Source organism: Hevea brasiliensis, chromosome 14 (assembly GCF_030052815.1).
Source record: "Hevea brasiliensis isolate MT/VB/25A 57/8 chromosome 14, ASM3005281v1, whole genome shotgun sequence".
In the NCBI taxonomy this organism is placed as follows: domain Eukaryota; kingdom Viridiplantae; phylum Streptophyta; class Magnoliopsida; order Malpighiales; family Euphorbiaceae; genus Hevea; species Hevea brasiliensis.
The window spans coordinates 21335972-21360886 of record NC_079506.1 but is presented as its reverse complement, the minus strand read 5'-3'; the positions used below and the strand labels follow the sequence as shown (position 1 = coordinate 21360886).

General features: G+C 29.4%; 4 protein-coding genes and 1 pseudogene across 4 annotated transcripts; 2 read left to right on the top strand and 3 right to left on the bottom strand.

Annotated features, from left to right (window-relative positions):
* Positions 1-191: 191 nt before the first annotated feature.
* Positions 192-7123, top strand: LOC110647140 (nucleosome assembly protein 1;2). Its single transcript, XM_021800838.2, has 6 exons — positions 192-394; positions 547-616; positions 698-796; positions 6337-6407; positions 6488-6550; positions 6637-7123. Exons 2-6 carry the CDS (start codon positions 553-555, stop codon positions 6940-6942), a joined length of 603 nt encoding a protein of 200 aa, XP_021656530.1. The 5' UTR covers positions 192-394; positions 547-552; the 3' UTR covers positions 6943-7123.
* A 190-nt stretch (positions 7124-7313) lies between these two features.
* Positions 7314-9063, bottom strand: LOC110647138 (putative F-box/FBD/LRR-repeat protein At3g59240). Its single transcript, XM_021800836.2, has 3 exons — positions 8077-9063; positions 7736-7924; positions 7314-7634 (listed from the first exon to the last, which is right to left on the bottom strand). Exons 1-3 carry the CDS (start codon positions 9061-9063, stop codon positions 7314-7316), a joined length of 1497 nt encoding a protein of 498 aa, XP_021656528.2.
* A 6752-nt stretch (positions 9064-15815) lies between these two features.
* Positions 15816-17968, top strand: LOC110647137 (F-box/FBD/LRR-repeat protein At1g13570-like). Its single transcript, XM_021800835.2, has 3 exons — positions 15816-16814; positions 17377-17562; positions 17663-17968. Exons 1-3 carry the CDS (start codon positions 15816-15818, stop codon positions 17966-17968), a joined length of 1491 nt encoding a protein of 496 aa, XP_021656527.2.
* Positions 17969-20101: 2133 nt separating this feature from the next.
* Positions 20102-20591, bottom strand: LOC131173122 (pathogenesis-related protein 1B-like; annotated as a pseudogene).
* A 2164-nt stretch (positions 20592-22755) lies between these two features.
* LOC110666823 (pathogenesis-related protein 1-like) lies at positions 22756-23394 on the bottom strand. The gene has a single exon (XM_021800839.2). It carries the CDS (start codon positions 23339-23341, stop codon positions 22853-22855), a length of 489 nt encoding a protein of 162 aa, XP_021656531.2. The 5' UTR covers positions 23342-23394; the 3' UTR covers positions 22756-22852.
* Between the last annotated feature and the right edge of the window lie 1521 nt (positions 23395-24915).

Sequence of the window (24915 nt, the reverse complement as noted above, 5' to 3'; positions counted from 1 at the left end):
GTGAATTATAGATTAGATGTATGACTAATAATTTTTCAATTATGATTAAAATTACTTTTTTATTTTGATAAGAAAATAAATTAATTGTAAGAATATTTATTTATTATATATAATAAATATAAAATATATATTTTAAATATAAAGTTAAAATTAATAAAAAATAAAAACTATATTAAAAAAAAAATGGTTTCAGCTAGGGTTTTTATAATTGGACTCTCTAGCGGTCTGCAGCCATCCTGAGAGCTCCTTCTCACTTTAGTGTCTGGACAATTCATTTTCTGCCCTCTGTCAATTTTGCTTCCTTTTTCTCGTACCTTTGAACCTTTGGCTATAATTTCGTGTTCCACTTCTTCCGATTGAACTTCTCTCGATTGGTGTCAAATTCGACTTTTTGGTGAGAATCTGTTGGTTAGTTGTGTTATGAATTTTTTTTTTTTGGCTTAATTTGGTTTTGCTTCTGCATGTTGGTTGTGTGATTTATTTTTTTTCTTGGTAATTTGATTGGGAGATTTTCTTATAGCAAATTTTTTGTTTGTTTTCTGTCAGTGAGAGATGAGCAGTTCAAGCAGAGAACTTCTGCATTTGGAGCACAAGAATGTCTCTGCATCTCCTCTTGGTATCTTCACTCTTGCTATTACCTTTATTTTACATGTATTTGTTTATGTATAAAATCTTAGTGTTAAATTTTTTTATGTAGAATCCTCACTTCTTGTCTGTAAAAAGGAGTCGGTCTCTCATAACAAGAAAGCCCCTCCTGATGGAAAGCCCATTACTAATCGAATTGCCCAAAGCCAAGGTAATTGTCTTCACAAAATCCTCCCCCCTCCCCCCCTTGTGAAGCTTTTTCAGTATTGGGTTTGTAGGGGCTATAATTTTTTGTTACTATGTTATAAAGATTGGAAAGATGCAGGTATGGAACTCGCCATTGAACAAAATGTAAAAAAAGGAGAAGAGGGAGGGGGAGGGGAGGTGGGGTGGTTGGGGAGGGAGAGAATATTGAATTATTGTTCACAATAAATCTGCAGTTAGCGGTTAAAAAAAATTAATTTAGACATTTTTAATGGGAAGAATGGAATTGGGAAAGGAATATGTTTGAGTATTTTTGGCAATTATGCATTAATTTGTGTACCTTACATGGCATTAACTTCAAAATTGTGGGTATTTTCTGTTTTGATATCCATGTTTTTATATGATCTGCTATTAGTTTCAACATGTGCATGTGGGTTAATTGCTTTGAAATCTTTGCATGTCTCACAATCTTTGAAGGATCCCAGTTTGTTAAGCTTGCTGTATTAGGAGTTCAAGTGGAAGATTGGCTATGTTTTCTTAGTATGAGATTTTCCTATATTTTTTTTAGTGTGAGGATTGGGGGAGTGAGGATTCGAACCTAGGTTTGCCAGGTAAATAATATGCCTCATGTTATTATTTCCAAATATGTTGTTTGTCTAATAGTTATAATGATTAGGCTTTGTCCAAGGAAATCTTTTTCACTTACAACTAATGTTCTTGCTTATGTTGTCTAGCTGTTGAAACAATGAACTTGATATCTATTCTCAAATCTCAACTTGTAATGTTGCTGTTATTTGATGATTTTTCTAGTAGCTAGATGGTGTATCTAGCTCAAAATTTTAGATGACTTTAGTTTGATAGTTGGTGAAGTTCCATCTCAACTGGGGTTTATATTTTGGCCATCTCCTATCAAAGTTAGTTAATCACTTCATTAGTTTGGCACCCAAAAAAAAAAAAAAAATAGTCCAACCTAGATAATTGTTATTCTATTACCTATGCTCTCTTTCTCTATGTTCCTCTTCTTCTTCTTCCTCATTTAGTGCAGGCTCCCTAAGTATCTTTTTTTTTTTTTTAATTCTTGCATCAAGTTTTAAATGTGCAAATGACATTTTAATTAAAAAAAAAAAAAGACTTGCCTTGTGCTGACTGCTGTGTAAAAACGCTTGAAGATAGTCATGAAGTTGAAAATAGACCGTAAAGTCTTGGGTTCTCTGTTATATTTGAGCTATTGTTATTTTACTGTTTGGTGATCAGCATTTAATACGCAGAATGGTCACCCAGTGACGTACTGCAGGCTCTGTTAATTGTAATATTTGCTGGGATTTTATTTGACCATGCAAGATTGCAACACGTTGGACCTTTTTTTTTTCTCTTGGAGAAAAACTTGATAGGTCAAGACTCAAGATATATAGCCTTAACATGTGATAAGTTCTTGCATGGACCTAGTCCACCAGATGGTGTATGAACTTCTTGTTTACAAAATGCCACTTAATTTATGTCTGCAAATAACTGCCACCTAAAATGACTCAAATAATATAGATGACATTTCATTAGAGGTTTAGTTCACAATACACTCAGTGGAGTAAGTTCATATAAGATTTTCTCTGTTTACATGTATTTCTGCAATGTGAAACATCCAATGTGGGAGTTCTATCACATGTTGTTATGATCTCTCCCAGGATCTAGTCACGGGCCTATTAATAATAAAATCTGATTCAAAAGCTGAAGGTAAAACTTTTGCTTTACCTCGATTCTTTCTTTGACCTATTGTTGCTGAAAATGTGAGCTCGTTAAAAGAGGCTTCCAACTTTAGACTCGTTGGAGAAAAGAGAGTCCAGATCTCAATTTAGTTGAAAATAATTTTGCTTAATTTTATTAATTCAAGTGACCCCTTTTACAAGAGAGATTTATACAAAATTTATTAGAATTCTACTAAAATTAGAAGTCTTAATAATTATAGCAATCCCTATACAAAAGGGATTATAATTCTGAAAAGGAAATAATTCTTAATAATAATAATAATAATAATAATAATAATAATAATAATAATAGTGGGAAGTAAACCCCAAAAATTCAACTAGGGGTCACACAATGCGTCCATAACATTACTCCCCCTTATGGGGAAAGAGTTTGTTCTCTAGCTCAGTAGGAGGATAAGATTATGAATTACCCATAATTCCTTTGCCCCGTTGCTTCCTCTGAGTCATCCATCTGTAACCAAAACAACTTACATTTATGGCTGGAGGAATATAGTTCGTCACAATTATAGCAAAGCCCCTTTACTCTTCGCTCAGCTATTTCTAGACAACTCAATCTTTTAACAAAGGGAGACGAAACACTTCCTAAACTGGAATTCTGTAATATGCTAGTAGCCTTGGTTATGGGCAGAATTGATGAAGCAGGTGTTGTTCTTGTATTAGACCATGAATTTGTCCAATTTTCTTTTAGCTTTGCTGTTTTCTTTCAAAGGCTCTTGCTAGGTTCATAGTCGCCATCAAATTCGCGGGATTTTGCATCTCTACATTAATTCTGATTGAATCTGTTAGGCTTGCAGTAAACAAATCAACTTGTTGATCTATCCGAACTGTTGCACGAGTTAGAAGGCTCTGGAACTAACATTGGTATTCTTCCACCCATGGAATCAAATAACGGCCGTTACGTTATATTTATTGGTTTTAAAGGAGGCCGTTACTCGTTAAGCCGTTATTTACAGGCCTATTTTGATTTGCTTAATAACGTCGTTACCATTGTTAAGGTAACGGCCTTTAAATAACAATAATGATTGTTACCAATGTGGCAGAATTTGAGGGCTGGTGGGGGGCAGAAATCACATGATTTTATCAGTCTAAAAATCACCTAATTTGAGTCCAAAATAACAAAGAATAATTCAGAGTAATAATTTAGTCCAAACTTCACAATTACAAGAAGGTGGTGGAGGTGGTGGCGAAGGTGGTGCAGTGCCTGGTGGCGAAGCTCCATTTCCAGAATGACCACAGACATATCGACATCGTAGATCACGGGGTTCTAGTGGTGCTGAATTATCACCATCAAAGGGCAAAAGTGTTCAACACAGAGTGTTCTTTTGATTTTGAATCTAGCTATGGGTATGGTCATGGTGGAAATATAATACATGGAAGCTCATCATCTACATCTATTAGTGATTATGGATATGGACATGGACATGGACAAGCACACTCAAATCCATATCAATATAATTATCCCCCTCCTATGTATTCAGAGCAATCATACTTTCCACAACCCGCTAATCCAGTTGATTTCTTATTTAGTTTCAATCCATCACACTATTATTAATTGAGTCAATATCAACAAAGTGAGGATCAAAGCTCTCAAAGTCAGAACCAAAGTCAAGACTATCAAGAACCTCCTAGACATTCATTTTGGTGGTAATAAGGTTTGTTATTTATAATTTATATAATTATATCATGTCTAAATTAGTTAATATTAATGATGTCCAAATATGATAAATGATAACGTTTTTATTTGATATATAAATGTTTAGTATATAGTTTTATATCTTTATTTTATTTATTTCTATCGATATCTACTCATTTTATGAATTTTGCAAATTTTTCAAAAAAATTTGCGTAGCGCCAGACCGTTACCGTTACGTTACGGCCATTACAGGCCCGTTTCTGTTACCCGCGACCATGACCGCGATTGCCAACGCGACCGCGATTTAAAACCATGCTTTGACCTTCCCCGTTTGCTTTAGATTAGTAAAATTGCCTAAAGGATTGCTTCTGAGTGGAGGCCCAAATTTCAAATTGTAATATTCTTTGAATGCATTCCACGATAGTTGGACTTTCTCTTGTTTTAATAAGTAGAACCAAAGTTGTGTTTCTCCTTTCATATGGAATGCTACGAGGTTCAATTTATCTGTTTTTGGCATTCATTGGTTTGAAAAAAATTGTTCACATCGGTGTAACTAAATCAACGGATCTTCGGATTCATCAAATGTTGGAAAATCTAACTTCGTATACCTTGGTACTACCCCTGTCCTAGGTCTCGCTTCTGTTTTTTAATCAATTCTATTTTTGTTGCCTTCATAGTTGTTATTGCTACTTAAGCCGCCCTTTGTTTCTTTGCCTCGGGTCTTGTAAGTTACCTGAATGAACTCTTGTAATTGATGGGACAATTTTTGTAATTGGGATTCCAGTTTCAACTTTGATTGTTTGATCCAATCTTCCATCCTTGATTCAGCCTGTGCTACTCTTGCTTCAGTCAATGCTTGTGCTTTTTGGAATAGCGCTCTCAATTCTTCTTTTGGATCTGTGTCGTCCATGACAACCGAATCTGATATCAATTTGTTATGATCTCTTGCCCAGGATGTAGTTACGGGCCTATTAATAATAAAATCTGATTCAAAAGCTGAAGCTGAAGCTGAAGCTGAAGCTTTTGCTTTACCTCGATTTTTTCCTCGACCTATTGTTGCTGAAAACGTGAGCTCCTTAAAAGGGAGCTCCTTAAAAGGGAGCTCTAACCTTAGACTCGTTAGAGAAGAGAGAGTCCATATCTCAATTTAGTTGAAAATAATTCTACTTAATTTTATTAATTCAAGTGACCCTTTTTATAAGAGAGGTTTATACCAGATTTATTAGAATTCTACTAAAATTAGAAGTCTTAATAATAATAGCAATCCTTATATAAGAAGGATTATAATTCTGAAAAGGAAATAACTCATAATTAAAATAAGAATTAATATAATAATAATCGAAAGTAAATCCAAAAAATTCAATCAGAGGACACACAATGTGTCCATAACACATGTAGAATGAGAAAATGTTAAAAAGAGAAACAGGATTATATATTTATTTATGAACTGGGGGATCTGCTGGATATATGATTCAGCAATTCAGGAAAAATCCTCATTATGAATTGTTTCAAAATTTGGCTTTGGTCCTGCTTTCTTTTATGTATTTATCCGCTTTGGTGGACCAATATACAGTATATCCTGTAATAGACAAGAATTCTAGGGTTTTTATTAGTTGTACATATGCTAAAATTATTGAACAGGCCAATAATTTGAAACTTCTCCTTAAGTTTGACCTCTGTTCATGCGTACAACAATTATTGATTTTGAGGATGAGCATTGCTGAAAGATAATGTGTGATAATTGGATATTTACTGCCTCATTTGAAGCGCGATTGGCATTAAGTGTAGCCAGTGAACTGGGGGACTGACTATGCATTTGAGGAAGAGGATGTCTTTTCTCAATTGCACAGGTGGCCATGCTTGTGTCCTCATCAAATTGTGCCAACAGTAGTCATCCGGGTTTGAGGGTGTTGGATGATTTTTTTTCCAGCTGAATGCTCTGCAACAATTAATTCCAAATTGGACTTAAAATATAAGGAAATCAAAGCCTTTTTTCAATTACAAAGGATATCAAGGGATTTGAGTTTGGGATGTTGTTGTGTTTCAGGTCAAATGCTATGCAACCACAATCCCAAACTGGACAAAAAATATGAGGATATCAAATCTTCATGTTGCTATAACGAGTAATGCTAACACCCTTTTCTATTGCTGCAGTTTTGGGAAAAGTGAAAGATTTCCTAGGAGTCATATCTGAAGCTAATAAACGGTTGCAGCAAGATGCCAAGGTATACTTATAATTAAGGATTTTTTTTTTTCAACTTCCTGAATATTCTAATTTGTGTACTTTGTTCTTTAAAATTTTCAGGACAATACTCAGAACTATGATATTGAAGTGCTCACTGGAGCTGAATCTGAAGTCATTGAAATGGTAATACAGTTCTCTCTCTACGTCCTTGCCACAGCCATGATTTTGTCTGCAATTCTAACGTAATTTATGATATATCTTGATTACAGGATTTAATGCTGGGTATTGCTGATCTTCATACTTCAGAAGCTATAACTGCTGCTGAATCTGCAATAAGTAATGGTCAACCATCGGTTCCTTCAGATTCAGACAGCAGTGAAACAGAATCAGAAGGTACAAGCGATGATGACGACGACAATAAATTAGGCAGTGATAATGATGATGATGAAGACAAAAATGAGAAAACAGGCTCTCCATTGAAACACAAAACATCAAAGAGTAGTGAAGATAGTTCAAGTCAAACTGCTGGCAAAAATGAGTCCAAAAAGCGGCCAAAAATTGTTGAGATGTGTTGAAACTTAATTGGTCGGTAAAATCTTGGCACTAGTGAGTTGATGATTATATGATTGTTCATTGTTTATTATCAGCTGACAGTTGTCATTCTTTCACACCTTTCTTCTGTTACTCTATTGCCCAAATGGTGTTTTTCATGGAACGGCTGATAGCCTAATTTTAAGATTTGGATATTGCGACTCACAGCTTCTATCATTCACGACTTTCACAGTTGCAAAGTTAAAAAACTAATCAAAACAACATTCTTGTTTCTAGAACCAAGAAATTAGATCAAAACAACTTTAATATTAGTTTTTTGTTTAATAATAAATTGAAATTTGTTCAGTTTAATCTAATAATTTTGATCTTTTATTGTCAAAATAGAATACACGGGCTACTTTCGTGACCATTCTTTTAAGCTAGCCCAACAAATTTTGTCAGATGATAATTGTGCTGCCCTTGGTAGAAGATATACAGAAGCAGTAGAAGAAACGTTCTGGAATGCGTGTATTGCTCTGGTAATATTTGAGGGCTGAGGGTGCTCTTCTGGGGAATAATAGATGGTCATCTTCACCAGTGCTTTCTTCTGGTTAAGCAAGTGTTTAATGAATTCTAATGCTTTGTGTCCTCTGTAAAGCTCAATCAACACCGACTTTAGTTTATCAACGAAGTCCACACTTTTGGATTCATACGACTCCATCGAAAAGCTTGATGCCTGAAATTTAGTTTAGAGTGGTGGGAAAATAAAAAACTTTTCGAGAAGAAAATAAGTCTAAAGATAGTACTTCAAGATGCAAAAGAGTATCTTTTACTTACATTGCCGCTGGGAGCTGCCGATTCAAAGAAGGATTTCATGGTGAGAGATTCTAAACTGGGTAATCTGTTAAGAATGGAGACGACCATTGGGAAAAAGTAATCCTCTGAATGAGGGGTGACGTGCAGATGCAACCTCTGCACCTTCACCATATATGAAAAATGCAATAGCAATTCTTCTGTGAGTAGAAGCTGCAACATAGTAAGAAAGAAAAATGAAAATCGATCAATCTGCATCCTTGTAAAAAGGCGTGGCCTTGTGGGCATAAAGGTTTTACATAGATCACGAGTAAAAAAAAACTCTGAAAATCAAGTCCAAAACAAAGCTTGGATTGTAGGTTTACCTTGAGAAAAGCTATCCCAATGAACAGCACTCTGGCATGTCTGACACTAAAAAGAATCTCATTTAGATAACTAGAATCAATTGAAGCTTTATTCTTGCTCAAAAGACGAGGGTTGGTTAGGAAAAAAATGATAGCATGTTCCAGAGAATTGAAGCTCCCAAGGTGATAGCTATCAAAAACAACTCCTTCCATCATCAAACCCAGAAGGCTGGGAGCAGTGATTTTTACCTGCTTGCTTTGAGAGGATGACCAATAGATTTGTATATATTGAAGATTGCAAGCTGAAACATTAATAGCAGAGACACTAGTATCATGCCTTTGGATTATGGTCAAATTCGCAATGCTTGTACTGGTGATATTAATACTTTTTATCCCATCAAGATTGCGAAGATTTAACTTCTGCAAACACTTGCAAGATGACAAACATTCTTCAAATTGATCCTCATGCTCGATTCGAACAAGAGATAAATTCAGAATTTTGAGGGAAGAAAAACCTGTGGTGGGTAACTTGAGAATGCCGTTTTTCAATTCCAATAGGAGAATTCTTAAAAAACTACAACTGCTGAAGCTAACAGGCAAAGCGAAACTACTTACGTTTCCTTCTGGATAAAAGATACGAAGATTTAGCTTCTCTACACCGCATCTAGCCGCTTGATGCAGCCATGACTCTATCCGATACTCCTCACTTAACACCCAATCAAGAACCGGAATGGACCATGAAAGGCGGAAACTTACCAATTTCAATCTGCGGTGAATCATAAACCTGTCTATGAAGTCAACGAACTTGGCCCGTTTCAGCAAGTTGGTTTCGATGGCTGTCCTGGAAACATGCAAGCTAGGAACTGAAGTACACAGCCTTCTGAATCTTTGAGACAAGGTGCTGCATCGAGCAATGTCTTCCATTGTAAAAAAATTAAGGATGTTAAGAACAATATGGTCTGGAAGATCATCAAGAATACATTGATGGCGATGGCGTTTTGGTTCCATAATTCCTTCAAATATTCAAAAAATCCAAGTAAACAAACAGCAGACGAGAAATTTTCACAGAGACAGGCAGTTACTCTGCTTTTACAGGTTTTTTTTTAGAGAGAAATTGGGAGATTGGAAAGGCAAACCTGACTTTTATAGGTTTTCTTGAGGCATAAGCTTTGTAAATCCTAGTACAGCAAGTCAACAAGTCCAAGCAATCCAGGGGACAATTTTATTGGGGGGCAATTTTGAGATTTTCTAAAAGTTGCTGTTAATATAATAATAACAAGGGGACAAATTTGTAAAATCACACATTCAATGACAAATCATAAACGATAAAATAGGGTCAAAATGGTATTAGCAGAAGTCTTCTGCATCAGTGCAAACTTCTCCAAACTTATGGCTATATCAAAGTTTGCTCAAGATAGGAACTCATTTGCTCTAAGAATCCCCAGGGATTAGGAAATCTTTTATTATATGATGTTTAGGGTAATTTGCTTAACTATTTTCCCTATGGATGCATATGCAACATATATATATATATATATATATATATATATATATATATATATATAGGGAAGGAGAATATTTGTTTTGTCAAAAATATCCTCCATCTTTTAAATTAATTATAATTATATTTTTATTATTTAAATTAATTTTAATATTTGAGTTGATACTCATATTATAACTTCAATTAAATATAAATTTTTATAAGAAGTAATTAATTAAAATAAGTGAAAAATAAAAAACATAACTAATTTAAAATTGATCTATAATAATGTCTATATATCTATAACTATATAATATATAAATGTACGAAGGAAGGAGGATAAACATTGAGTTTCTAAAAATACCTATATAGATTTGTTATAATGACAATAAAGGACTATTTTATTTTTTTTAATTATTAATTTATTTTAAATTTTTATTACTTAAAGTAATTTAAAATTTACATAAATTTAAAATTCTTAATCAATAAATTCTAATCTAAATACAATTAAGTTAATAATTAGGGAAAAAGACAACATTAAAGCAAAAGAAAAAAAAAATATTATCATAACTTGATTAGAATGTAAATCCTTAATTAAATTGAATTCTATTTAGTAACTAATTTTTTATATAAATAACTAATTAATTAATAAAAAAGTAAATTTATCTAATAAAAACGTTTTATAGCGATAGACTTAAGAGTTCGTCGCTAATAATATATATTAGTAACAAAGAACTGTTGCTAATTCATATTACTACGTCATTAATAAATTTAACGACAGCATTTTTGTCGCTAATACATTTTGCAAGGAAGAGATAATCTTTTGTTTTGTCGCTAAAAGCGATGGCAAATTTGTCGCTAAATCCATTAATAATTTCAATCCTAAATATGACTATATTTAGGCTCTATTTGTTACACGAAAAATAATTTGTCTATGAAATATATTTTCTAATATTCCTATATCTCTTATGCATCATCTTAGTGTGAATATGTTCTATATTTATCTCTCTAAAGAATTTTATATATCAGAAAGTATTGATCATTGGTATTATTTCTGAACCCTTTAAATTAGTGTATTCACGTTATTGTATTTGTGGTATAATAAAAGGCCCTTTGCCTCTTAATTGTCATGGATGGCTTGATCAAGGACGCTTGAGATGAGTGTCTCCATAAATCTTTGATTTGAGTCATTAGTTTAAGGGGCTCTTGGCATAAATGGTGTCAGGGCCTTTCTCCAATGTAAATGAATAAGCAATATAGGATTAGCGACAGTAGAAAGAGAGGCACTCTCCATAAATAGCATCCTCTTTGACACCCTCCTCTAGTGATCTAGTTAGACTCTCATCCTCCCTTTCTCTACCTCGTTCATGCTCTAGTTTTACAGCTTCAAATTTTGAAAACATTGTGGAACCGCTATTTGGTTGTAATATTAAATTAATGATACATGTATATTTTATGTATGTATAAATATATTTTCATATTTTAATAAAATTATCACATTTTAAAAAATAGAAAATAATTTTCTTTTTTGAAAAATGAAAATTATTTTTCTTAAAAATTTCTCTTTGACTAGAAAAATATTTTCTGTTAACCGGTTTTTCATAAAACAAAAGGAGCCTTAATATAACTAAAATTTTAATATTATTTTAATAATAATTCTATTTAAACCAAAAATCATAAGTATTATTGAATCAAAAAACATTATTTAATTTAATAAAATAAAATTAATGAATACTTTTAGGCACGAATCTCACTACTACTAATTTATTTTTTTAATTATTTAAATATTTACAAACTTATAATATAAAATAAATAAAAGTTATTTTAATTACATAAAAGTAAGAATGAGAGGAATTATTGGGATTACTAAAAATACCCATAATAATTTAATATTATGAAAAAAATATTTAATTGGCTATTAAAAAATTAATTATCTAATTGACTATTTAAAAAATTAATTAATTAATTTTTTTTGTTATGAATATCTATTTACTTGAAAATGATATGTAGTAAAGTATGACTTGTACTTTTGAAAGTACAATAAAAATTAATCCTTTAAATATTATATAAAAGTGATCCTATTTATTAATTTATTAAAAAATTTCGTAACTTAAAGTCCTACTATATATATATATATATATATATATATTTTTTTTTTTTTTTTTAATTTTTGAAACCAAAATCCTACTAATCTTACCGAGTAATTTTTATTTTTTTTATAATATTATTTTTTTTTAATATTTTTAATTATAGGAGTTTTAATTTGATGAATAAATTAATATATTTTAGGTGAATAAGACTGATCAAAATGAAAAAATATATATAATAAAAATATACAAATAAATTCTAATTTAAATACAATTAAGCTAACAATTACAACTTAGAAAAAAAAAAAGCTTTACGTGAAAACAAAAGAAAAAAAAGAAGTCTTTTATTAAAAAAATAAATAAAAGATAGAATATTATATTTTTAAAAATTTATTTATCTATAATATTATAATTTTAATATCATACAATATATTTAAATTATAGAAAATATTACAATCCTTGTAATAAAAGGAAAATAAAATAAAAATTTTTTTTTATAGTGTAATTCTATTTTAACCTGCAAAGTAATGTAAATATACTTAAAAAAATAATGAGTAAAAAAAATTACAATGAGAATTATATTAAATACAAAATTATTATATATTAAATTAAGGATCTATTTATATTATAATTTATAATGTGTGAAAGTGGCAAGGGAGAATAATAAGATGGATAAGTAATCACGGTAATTTGGTATTACGATAATGAATGATTAAAATTAATTGATTTTTAAAAATTAATATATTTTAAAGGAAAATTTAAATTAATTAAAATTAATTTGTATTTTTATGTTAATAGTAATGTGGAAACTTTAACATTTATTGACATTAATCATCTAATAAATTACATTAATTTTTAAAGAAAATGTGTAGAGATACAATAGTTAAAGTTTTAAAAATACAAATCAATTTTAATTAACTAAAATATAGTCATTGTCATTTATTATTATGATAATAAATGACTAAATTTAATTAGCTATTAAAAATGAATATATTATAATAATATTATATCATATATATATATATATATATATATATATATAAGGTACTTTTTCTGTTTCTTCTCATCTGCAAGAAAAAGGAAAATTAATATGTTTACACGTTAAATCATGTCCATGTAATTTGCGCTATTTACGATTTATAATATTAGTTCTTAATTTTGTTTCTTATTTTAAGTTATATAATATGTCAATTACTAATAAATATGTCAAATTATCTTAATACATTCATTTTAAGAAAATAAAAAAAAATAGAGTATTAAAATAATGGTACTGAAATTATCTCTAAAATTATGAAGTCTCGACTTTAAATTCTAATTAGGTCAACTTTATTAAAATAAATAATAATATCACTTAGAAAAATGTTGTATATAATATATATTACAATTTGTAATTCACAAATTTCAATATGCATAATTGTATTTTATTTATTACAAAAAATAATTAATTTTACAATCAATTTTTGTAATCATTTAAAATCGATTGTTATTAGCAACTGATTTATGATTTTGATTTATCTAAATTCAGCCTGACATAAACACAAAATGCATATATACAGAATTCATATATTTAATAGATGAGTCCCACCACACATCTTATTTTTTGAATCTATGATAAATTAGGTCTAAAAAAAATCATTAGAGATCTTAGATTTTAATATATTTATATAGTTTAGTCTTTAAAGCACATGCAAGTGCATCAAATATTTTATAATACAAATATTTTATAATATGTAATTGTTTTTTTTTTATATAGAATAAATATTAAAAATTAAATAAATTAAAATATTAGTTTTAATAGTATTAATTATTCTCATAAATAAGAATAATTATTAATTAACAAAAATTAGTTTAAGATTTTATGAAATCCTGTTGAAGTATCATTGCTATCTATTAGTATAATTAGACATGCTTCTTTTATATCAATTGACATATTAAGCTAATTTATTGTTTTTCAACTAAATCTTTTTGACATAAAATAAGAAAGAAATTTAAAAATTAATATTAGGAAATATAAAATATGTGTTATTTATCTACGTTTAGAAATTTGTTATAAATATCATGGATTAAAAGAAGCATTACTAAAATTCAACCTTTAAATAAATATTTTATAATAATTTTGCTTAATTTTTCTTGAGAATTTTATAAATAAATTATAATTTTTCATTTTATAATTATAAGTTTTTGACAAGATATAAATTTAATTATATATTTTTTATTAATTCACAAATTCGCCCTCTATTCATAATTTTATATAAATTATATTATATATAAATTGAATATATATCCCTAAATTCCTTTATATTTTCACTGTACAGGTTGATTTCACATAATAACTATAATCAAAATATCTGAAAAATAAATTATATCAAAATTAAAATTTAATTATTATAAAATTAAAATAAAAATATAATTAGTATAATATAATATATAAAAAATTTAATGTTTTCATACCTAATTATTGATGTTGGCAAACTTTTTTCACGCATCCAAATATTGTAAAATATATTCCTTTATGATGATATATTGTGAGTATCAACTCAAATTTGTTATGGATATTAATGTATTTAATATAAAATAATTTCAATGCACTCTATAAAAATATTTTATCTATTAGGTGCTGAGGGCAACATTCAACCTCCAAATAAATATTTTGTTTTATGATCTTTGCATAATTTATCTTGAGAATTTTATAAATAAAAACTTTAATTTTATAATTATAATTTTTTTAAATATAAAAATTTATTTTTAATTTTTTTGTCAGTTCATAAATTTACTCTCTAATCATAATTTTATATAAATTATATTATATGTAAATTAAATTTTTGTTCTTTAATTCCATTACATTTTCACTGTATATGTGCTGATTTTAGATAAATAATTATAATTAAAATATTAAAAAAAAAGAATGTTGACTTTAAAATTCAATTATCATAAAATTAATATTAAAATATAACTAACATAATAAAATATACAAGATTTATTGCTCTTAGCATACTTTTTTCGCATTTTTAAATATTGAAAATTTTTTAAGATAAAATTTCTTTATATATATATAATTATAATTAATCATTCTATATTCAAAGTATAATTTTTAATTCTTTTATATGCACTACTTGTAAAGTTAGTTAGGATAAAATTATAGTATTAAAAATAATTTAGAAAATTATAATATTTTTTTATATATGCACATATTAACATCTTTAAACTTTTAATAATATATCATTTAAAAATAAAAAAAATTAGTATTATAAATCCTAATCATCATATTAACTATATTGATTTTACGTTAATTATTAAATTTTTAAATAATATATATTTATTCAAATGTTTTTCTATATATATAATTTATTTTAGATGTCTTGTACGTAATTATATATTATTTAAAAGTTTTAGATTCATATAATTTTAATATATTATATAATAATTAAATATTTTTTATAAAATAATGAATATGAATTTTTTTATAATATTTTTCGTATCATATATATATATATATATATATTATAAAGTTTATCATAAATGCATTAGTATATATATGATTTATAAATTTAATTTAATTAGAACTAATTTATAATGAAATAAAAATTTTAGAAATATATTTATAATTAAAATAAAATATAAATTTATTTTATATTAAATATTTTTAATGCACTTATAAGAAATAAAATTAAAAGAAATTTTCAAAATTATTAATAAAAGAATTCAAATTTTTGGTTGACAATCATTAATTTTTGTTTCTTGTTCTTTTTGCACAGATTCATTCAAGTATAATTGTATTAAAATATTTTTGCATAAATAATTATAAAATAAAAATAAAAATATATTAGAATTCGAAGAAAAAGTGATTTTTATAAAATAAAATATTTTAATATTTTTATAAATAATATAAATAATGAAAAGTATTCTAGGCAATGTTAATGTCCCTCCCCTTTCATATTTTGTCACTTATTAATTTTTTATTTTAATTAATTATTTTTTATAAAATTTTATATTTAATTAAAATTAAGTATAAATAAAACTGAAAATTTTAAATTTATATAAATTTTAAGAATTTTAAATTTATACAAGGACTTGTAGATTACTTGCAGCATAAGGATTTATACAAGCTGTACGCCTCAATAAAACCCTATGAAAGCATGGTAGCCGGTATGAAATTTCTGTTCACTTGGATTTCTTGAATCTTCGAAGGAATTATGGAATCACTACTCGTGCGATCAGCAAGTGACCAAAGTATTCTTGATGATCTTCCAGACCATATTGTTCATAACATCCTTGATTTTGTTACAATAGAGGATTTGGCTCGATTCAGCACCTTGTCTCGCAGATTCAGAAGGTTGTGCTCTTCAGTTCCTAACTTGAATGTTTCGGCGAAAGGCGTTGAAACCAACTTGGTGAAACGGTTCAACTTCCTTAACTTCATAGATAGGTTTATGATTCACCGCGACAGATTTAAACTACAACGCTTCAGTCTTTCATGGTCCATTAATCAGGCTTTTGATTGGGTGTTTAGTGAGGAGTATCGGATAGATTCATGGCTGCATCAAGTGGCAAGATGTGATGTAGAGAAGCTAGATCTTAGAATCTTTTTTCGAGAAAGCAATATAAGTAGTTACGCTTTGCCTGCTTGCTTGAACAGTTGCAGGTTCTTAAAATGTCTCCGATTGACATTGAAAAACAGGATTCTTAAGTTACCCACCACAGGTTTCTATTTCCTCCAAGATCTGCGACTATGTTTTGTTCGAATCGAGCACGAGGAATTTGGAGAATGGTTGTCATCTTGCAAGCGTTTGCAGAAGTTAACTCTCTCCAATCTTGATGGGATAAAAAATATTAACATCACCAGTACAAGTATTACGCATTTGAACATATACATTTGGCATGATATTATTGTATCTTCTGTTAATGTTTCAGCTTGCAGGCTTCAATATATGCGATTCTATTGGTTTTCCACTCAAAGCAAGCAGGTAAATATCACTGCTCCCAACCTTCTCCATTTGACGCTGGAAGGAGACCTTGTTGATGGCTATCGCCTTGGTAGCTTCGATTCTCTGCAAAGGGCTCTCATTTTTGCCCAAACCAGCCCTCGTCTTTTGAGGAAGAGTGAGGATTCAACTGATTCTGTTTATCTAAATGAGATTCTTTTTAGTGTCAGTCATGCCGAGGAGCTATATATTGGGATAGCTTTACTTGACGTAAGCCCATAACCCAACCATTGCTTTGGATTTGGTTTTCACTGCTATTTTTACTTGTGCCATTAGGGATGGATAGATGTCATACGACTTTTTTTTGGTTGATTGTTATACCCTTACCATGTTCATTCTTCCCACTTAATATCTGCTTCCATTGGATTATGCTAATACAATATTGGCTACTTGACAGAAAATTAAGATCAAATCTTTTTGTTAATCGACCCTTATATTCAAATGTTGTAATTTTGCACCACATACTCTTAAGATTGGGAGGAATTATATCCAAACCATAAAATCAATTTGGATAGATTTGAATTTTATCGATTAGAATCGTTTTAGAAGCTTTATATTGTACAAAACTGATAGTACAAAAAAAATTAATAGGCAAGAATATTTGTATTTTAAGGTTTAAATTATCGACTTTCTCTCCATACCCTTTAAGGCACTAGTCAATGCTTAAAAAGGGCTAAATGATCTTTGTACACCTTTATGCCCACAAGGCCACAACCTTTCTATAAAGATGCAGATTGATCGATTCTCATTCTTCTTTCTTACTATGCTGCAGCTTCTTATCACAGATGATTATTGGCCAGTTCTTTTTTTATATAATGTGAAGAGGTTGCATTTGCATGTCACTCCTGATTTAGAGGATTACTGTTTCCCAATAGTTGCCTCCTTACTTGACAGATTGCCCAGTTTAGAATCTCTCACCATGAGATCCTACTTTCAACCAGCAGCTCCCAGCTCCGATGTAAGTAAAAGATACTCCTGTGCATCTTGAAATTTATCTTCAGGACTTATTTTCTTCTCTAATTTGATTTGTTTCTTTCCCAATTAAAAATAAATTTCAGACATCAACCTTGCCTATGGAGTTATATGAATGCAGAAGTCAGGACTTCGTTGATAAACTAAAGTCAGTGGAGATTGAGCTTTACGAAGGACTCAAAGGATTAGAATTCATTAAATACTTGCTTACGACGATGAAAGCACTGGAGAAGTTAACCATCTATTATTCCCCAGAAGAGCTCCCTCAGCGTTCAAATGTTACCAGCGAAATAGAAGCATTCAAGAAGGCTTCTTCTACTGCTTCTGTATATCTTCTACCAAGGGTAACACTATTATTACCTGACGAGTTTCGTTGCGCTAGATTAAACTAATGGTCACAAAAGTAGTCTCTGAATTCTACTTTGACAATAAAAGATCAAATTATTAGACTAATGGAACACATTTCAATTTATTATTAAACCAAAAACTAAAATTAATGATGTTTTGATTTAATTTCTTGGTTCTTGGAAACAAGAATGTTGATTTGATTAGTTTCTTAACTTTGCAAACTCAGATCCAGAAGTCCTGTTGAGGATTATAAGTTCATATTAAATTTCTTTAAGTTTATATTCTTCAATTTCTTGATCTTGGTTCGAAAGAACATAAAGTTTATTCAAATATGTTGGAATTCTAAGTCAATTAGAATTAGGAGTTAGTTTTTAATTAGGAAGTTTAGAGTAGAACTAATTAGGAATATTATTGATAACTACAATTATGTGGACTTGGATTGCTTAATGAGTCCAGCATTGGACTCTTGTGCTGTAGCCTATAAAAAGGCTTTTCGTAGCTTAAAATGTGCAGTGGTACGTAGTGACATAATTTTAAGAGTAAGGTGCGCCGAATGCATAGAATGTGTAGAGTCAAGAGAAAAATAATTAGTAATTATAATTATTTTTCTTTTAATAGTTGATTTGTTGATAGGATAGATTTATATTGAATTATATTAAATTTTATATTTTTTATTTTTGTGTGATGTGATTTTCACAATAAATGACGAAGTTTTTCTGTGAAGAAATTTTATTGAAGGGTTTCACATTTGACAAATGGATAGAAGCTGTAAATTGCAATATCAAAATCTTAAAAGTTTCCATGGAAAAGACCAACTGCGGGATATTTGAACAATAGTGTTGGGATGGGGCAATGGGTTGAGTTTTTTTTTTTTTCAGCATTTGATACGATGAAATTCTAATAGAATAGATTTGAGTAGTATATAATCGAGTTTAGAATGGGTTCAAGTTTAAAAAATGACAGGTTCAGATTCTAAATACCGGGTATCCATTATTCGAACCTATTTATATAAATATTTAATTAAATATAAATTATAAATTTTTTATAATAATATTTATAAATTTTTATATTTTTTATTATATATAAAATAAAATTTCAATATTTTATGAAATTATTAAATTTTTAAATATAAATTATTAATCAAAATAATTTTTTATATAAATTATTAATTAAAATATATAAAATTAAATGAGTTTAAATTTTTTCAAATAATAATAATTAAATTTTAAATAATTAAAAATAAATTTTAATCAAATTTATGACGGTTTTATATTTTAAGGATACTAATCCACTCTACCATTTGCCGTCCTTACACTAGTATTGCTGAAAAAGCTGAAATAGCATTGCTTATATATTCGTTTGAAACCAATTAGAATTCAACCTTTTATTATTTTTTAATTAAAATATTTTACTTTATTTTAAAATTTTTATAACTAAAATATTTTTATTATCAACATATTTAGAGAAATATTTTTTTTACTGACAGTTCCAACACTAATGTTAAAACAGATCCCAAACTATATGCATCATTATAGTCCGACCTCAATTAAAATTTTAGCAAAAAAGAATGATGAGCCTCTTCTGCAAGTATGGAACTTGTAATTAAATTCATATTATTTGAAGTGTAAAGTCTAGAGATGTGTTAAGAATTAAAATGGAGAAAATTGTTATTTGGATAAAAAGAATTAATTACACAAACTATTCATTAGATCAAACAAATTAAAACTTAATTTTGTCAAATCGAGTGTATATAAACTTAATTCAATGCCTTCAGCAAAACTCAACACATGATATTATAACCAAGTGACATAATTAAATCATAAACACTCCTTAAGTAACAATTATCCAATATATAGCTCTTTTTCATCATTGCTCTTTGGTTAATTGTGTAAAATTGAGTGAACATTGCAATCCTAATCAGCATCAAAATTGAAGAAGAAATTGGATTGGTGGAGGGTGCCACTACACTTTCTGGATAAAATTAATTTATGTATTTGATTTTCTTAAATTATTAAATTATAAAAATTCACATGTGAGATGAGATGGTTTAAAAATTGAGGGTGCTATTAGGCTTTTTTTGAGAAAAAGTTAACGATAATTTATGCATTCATCCTTATTTAATTATCATATATAAGATACATTACAGAATTTCTTAGATAACTTCATTAGCAAAACCCTTAGTAAGGTCACTCTCCAATGTAGTTACCAGGAGGGTCATAGTTGCATCCAATGAAGGCTTCTCCTTTATTGCATGTCACCTTTGCACACCCTAAGCGAATTGAGTCTCGCCAAACCACCTGAGTATAGTGCCCACACATCTGGCCAGGTGCACAAGAATTAGAATTATAATCATAATAGGCCTTTTTCATCAATCCACATCTTTACAGCATCAATGCCTGAAAGGTCACAGCTGCCCCATGCCAGGTTCTTGCCGTAAAGCCCGCTGGAGTGCACAAGATTGCAGCCAGTAACGCGTTGGTTCACATAGTTTTGTGTGTAGGCTGCTACCTTATTATCCCAAGTTAGAAGTCCAAGACCAATATCTGCTCAAGCCTGGTTGTGAGCATTGAGATCGTCTTGTGATGTGTCTTGGGCATAAGAGGGTAAGATTATTAGTTCTGTGCTAAGGAGAAAAGAGAGTGCTAATGAGAGCTTGCAAAACTTCATTTTGGTTTTGCTTATTTCTGTTGAAATATTGATAATAGAATGAGTGTTGGGGTGTTAATAAGTATTTATAGGCAGGGTTTTGGGATTTGAGAAGTATTTATAGGCTTGTTTCAGAACTGTCTTTCTTTTTTGGGAGCCAAGGCTAGCAAAACTACATTACAACTTGTCTGGCATAGATGATGCCACAAATATTATAGAAGAGTAATGAAGTTGTTTATGTGCTCCTAAGGAATAAATTAGAAGAGCTCTCGTCTTTTCTCTCGTTTTGGGTAATTTTTTGAGACTCAATGTCTCTCTCCTGTTGAGCTCCCGTTGGCCATTCTCTGCCCTTTCCAGGTAGGGGATGGACTCCTCTCCTTTGCCTGGACATGGGTCTTTCCCTCCTCATCTCCGTATATGGTTTGTGGATAAATAAAATTTGGTTTTTTGGGCGGCAAATCTATGGTTATTTGTGAGTGCTTTCCTGACCTGCTTCTTTTATGGGTTTTGCAAGCAGGGATGGTCTCCATTTGTGCTTTTTTTTTAGCTCTGGGAGGGGTAATCATTTTAAGGGATGATGGCATCTCAAGGGCCCTTAGTCGGCTCTGCCCTCATGGCCGACCTCCAAGGCATGTTGCCGTTTAGAGCTTTGCCTCATCACCCTCTTTGAGTTGCTTGCTTAGCCGGCGATGCACTATTTGGATTGTGTGGTCTACTGCTCTGGAGAATCCTTATCTTGATCTTGCTGTTTTGTGGGGAATATTACTGGGTTATGGCTCTCTTGGGACTTTATCAGACCTCAGTGCCGTTTCTTGTCATTTGGGTTGAAGAGCTTTATCCTTAAGCTTCTCTTGGTTTGCTTTTCCTTCTCTCCAGCACTGCAACAAGAAGATTCAGATCTGCACCGGTTTCTTTTGGGTTGCCCAAATAGAGTAGGGTTCTCTTCTAATTGGGCTTGGGTTTTTTAAGCTTTGGGCCTTTATGCTGTAGACTGGGCTCCTTTTAGCTTAAAGTTGTATAACCCTTTTATGTTAATGAAATATCTATTTATTGATAAAAAAAAAAATAAATTAGATGCATAATTTACCAACTAATCTGCACTGAAATTTATGAACTATTTTGAAAAGTATAGTTAGTCTATGAGATATGATGAAAATTAAGAATAATTTATAATTAGGAATATATATATATATATATATATATATATATATATATATATATATATATATATAATTCGCAGTGGATTAGCTAGGGGTTTTTCAATATCAAGACTGTGGAGTCACAGGTGGCTTGGATGCCTCCTCCTCCTCCCATTATATAATTTCTATATATCAAATAAAATTGGAATCATTGGTGTTTTTATAGTATTTTGTATCAAAATCATAAAAATAATAAAATTTGAAATCTTGTGAACTCATTGATTTGGTATGCCCGTCATTTCCAAAATTTATATTTTAAGCTATTTTTAATATTCATTGCAAGAAATATTAAATTTAACTTTAATAATTTTTATAGTTAAATATATAAAAGTTATTATTATATACAACAGCAAAATATAAATTATTACGAATTTCTATAAAATTATAATTACATGCATTTTACAATAAAATTATAGTTACTACAAATAAAATAGTTATTCGCATTGTTGTAAAAATTTTTTAATAATAATAATAATTATTGCCATATATTTTTTTATACATAATTAGTAATAATTATTTATGTTGCTGCTGCATATTAATATTATAAATGATAAAATTAATGTCGTTACAAAATTTTTTCTGCTAATTCTAATATTTTTGTAATGATTTATACTCTCAATTACTAATTTAGTTAAAATATCAATTATTAAAATTAATAAATTTTAATTTAATGATATTAAAATCATTTATAAAATTATAAGTATCAATTGAAATTAATATTGAAATAAATAAATAAATAAAATTACAAAATTGTAGGTGAATGATAAATTAATCAGCAAAAACTTAATCAATATGGCATTTGATATAATTTTTTACTCAATTATTATTAAAATTTAAAATCTTGTTAAAGTAGTAAAACAAGTTTATGTTTATGTAATTCGATATTTATGATATCCATTTTGTTTAATTATGATTTTTTTTATATAATTTATTTTCTAAAATATCCAATTTTTTTTTACAACTGAAATTTTATTAATATTTTAATATACATAAAAAGAAACTTTTTATTTAATTAATATTTCTAAATTTGGATAAGATACATTATAGATAAGTAGAATTTAGATAGCTTTATTAGCAAAACCCTTAGTAAGGTCGCTGCCCAATGTAGTTACCAGGAGGGTCATAGTTGCATCCAATGAAGGTTTCTCCATTGTTGCAGGTCACCTTTGCACACCCCAGGCGAACTGAGTCTCGCCAAACCACCTGAGTATAGTGCCCACACATCTGGCCTGGAGCACAAGAATTAGAATTATAATCATAATAAGGCTTTTCATCAACCCACATCTTTACAGCATCTATGCCTGAAAGGTCACCGCTGCCCCATGCCAAGTTCTCACCGTAAGGTCCGTCAGAGTGAACAAGATTGCAGTCGCCAATGCGTTGATTTGCATAATTTTGTGCATAGGCTGCTACTTTGTCGTCCCAAGTTAAGGGTCCAAGGCCAACGTCGGCTCGAGCCTGATTGTGAACATTCAGATAGTCTTGAGGCGTGTCTTGGGCGTATGAGGGAAAGGTTATTAGCGCTATGCTGAGGAGAAAAGTGAGTGGCAGAGAGAGCTTGCAAAGCTTCATTTTGGTTTTGTTTGTTTGCTACTGAAATGTTGATTGTACAATGAGTATTGGGATTGGATATGTATTTATAGGCAGGGTGTTGGGGTTTCATAGGTATTTATAGGCAGCTTTCAGAACTGTTTTTCTCTATTTTGGTAAAATAAAGGAGCCAAGCTTAGCTAGCAACTTGTCTGTCATGAATATTACTACAGAGGAGCAGCCATTTAAGTTTTTACAGATTTTTTTTGTTTAAACTTAATCTATTATTAATTTAAGACACGAGATTTATAGTAATATTTAATAAAATTTACGTGTTTGTATCTTAAATCTACAGCGAACTCGATTTAAGCAAGAATTTTATAGTTTATGCACTCTAAGGATAAATTAAAAGTTATTGAAATTGTTACTAATATAAAACACATATCAAGACATACACATCAACCTTGCCGACCTGGTGGGATGTGGTCCTATTCCTATACTATATATGCAGAAAATAATAATTTATTATTATTATTATTATGCTCAATTTTTATAAATTGAAAAAAGTAATTAAACATGTATGTATATTAGTTACCTGATAAGAGTCAAATTCGAATTTCCATTATCCAATCTCCAATAATAATAATAATAATATATAATAAGAATAATATGGTACATATATATAGGTTATTGCATTTACCATAAAAATATTTGTTTTGAAAGATTTTTTTAATTTTTTTTAGTAATATTAGAATTATTTTCAGGCCTTTTAAATTTTAATTTCAAAGTCCAATTAAAATTAATTATATAAAAAAATCATCTTTAATTTGATTAATGTAATGGAGTGGTTGTGGTTAATTACGTGATAAGGCCATGCATTTGTAATATATTAAGGAAAACTCTTTGATACATTAGGCTGTATAAATATCAAGACTGTGGAGTCACGAGTGGCTTGGCCGCCCCCTTCTTCCATTATTTAATGCTTATATATGAAATCAAATTGGAACATTAACACTATTGATTTAATAAAAATGTCTTATCTAATTGAAATCTTGTGAACTCATTGATTTGGTCTATGTCATACAATAAATAATATATATTTAAATTGTTTTAATACTTGTACTATCAATTACTAATTAAGTTAAAATATCAATTAAAATAAAAAATTTTAATTCAATAAAATTAAAATTATTTTAAAAATTATAAGGTTTCAATTTCAATTTAAATAAAGTTAAATAAATAAATAAATAATAAAATTTCAAAATTAAAGGTGAAAAAAAAAATCAACAAAAACTTAATTAATAAGGCGAGCCCAATCTTTTTTTTTAACGAAATATGGTATTTCATTACAAAGCCCACAGGGCTAATAAACTAATTACAAGAGAAAAGTTTCAGACCATGACTTATTAAAGAGGTCCCTTTGCAAGCCTACCAACCAACTTAATTATACAAGCCCAAGAACCCAAACAAGGAACCCAAGGTTAGATTAGGTATCAACCCGACCCAGAGAGCCAAAACTTCAACAACAGCCGTCTTGCACCTTCTATACCTAGTAGGGACAGCAACTCGACGACAAGCATGCAGGCGGAAAGAGCCCATCCTCGGCCATAACCAGA

Excerpts from the sequence above, each read along its gene's own strand:
- LOC110666823 (XM_021800839.2), bottom strand. The coding sequence starts at position 23,341 with ATGAAGCTTTGCAAGCTCTCTCTGCCACTCACTTTTCTCCTCAGCATA.
- LOC110647138 (XM_021800836.2), bottom strand. The coding sequence starts at position 9,063 with ATGGAACCAAAACGCCATCGCCATCAATGTATTCTTGATGATCTTCCA. Across the intron at positions 7,925-8,076 it reads TTGGGATAGCTTTTCTCAAG|CTTCTACTCACAGAAGAATT; the intron begins GTAAACCTACAA and ends ACTATGTTGCAG. Across the intron at positions 7,635-7,735 it reads CGGCAGCTCCCAGCGGCAAT|GCATCAAGCTTTTCGATGGA; the intron begins GTAAGTAAAAGA and ends ACTAAATTTCAG.
- LOC110647137 (XM_021800835.2), top strand. The coding sequence starts at position 15,816 with ATGGAATCACTACTCGTGCGATCAGCAAGTGACCAAAGTATTCTTGAT. Across the intron at positions 16,815-17,376 it reads TTGGGATAGCTTTACTTGAC|CTTCTTATCACAGATGATTA; the intron begins GTAAGCCCATAA and ends ACTATGCTGCAG. Across the intron at positions 17,563-17,662 it reads CAGCAGCTCCCAGCTCCGAT|ACATCAACCTTGCCTATGGA; the intron begins GTAAGTAAAAGA and ends AATAAATTTCAG.
- LOC110647140 (XM_021800838.2), top strand. The coding sequence starts at position 553 with ATGAGCAGTTCAAGCAGAGAACTTCTGCATTTGGAGCACAAGAATGTC. Across the intron at positions 797-6,336 it reads TCGAATTGCCCAAAGCCAAG|TTTTGGGAAAAGTGAAAGAT; the intron begins GTAATTGTCTTC and ends CTATTGCTGCAG. Across the intron at positions 6,408-6,487 it reads GGTTGCAGCAAGATGCCAAG|GACAATACTCAGAACTATGA; the intron begins GTATACTTATAA and ends TAAAATTTTCAG.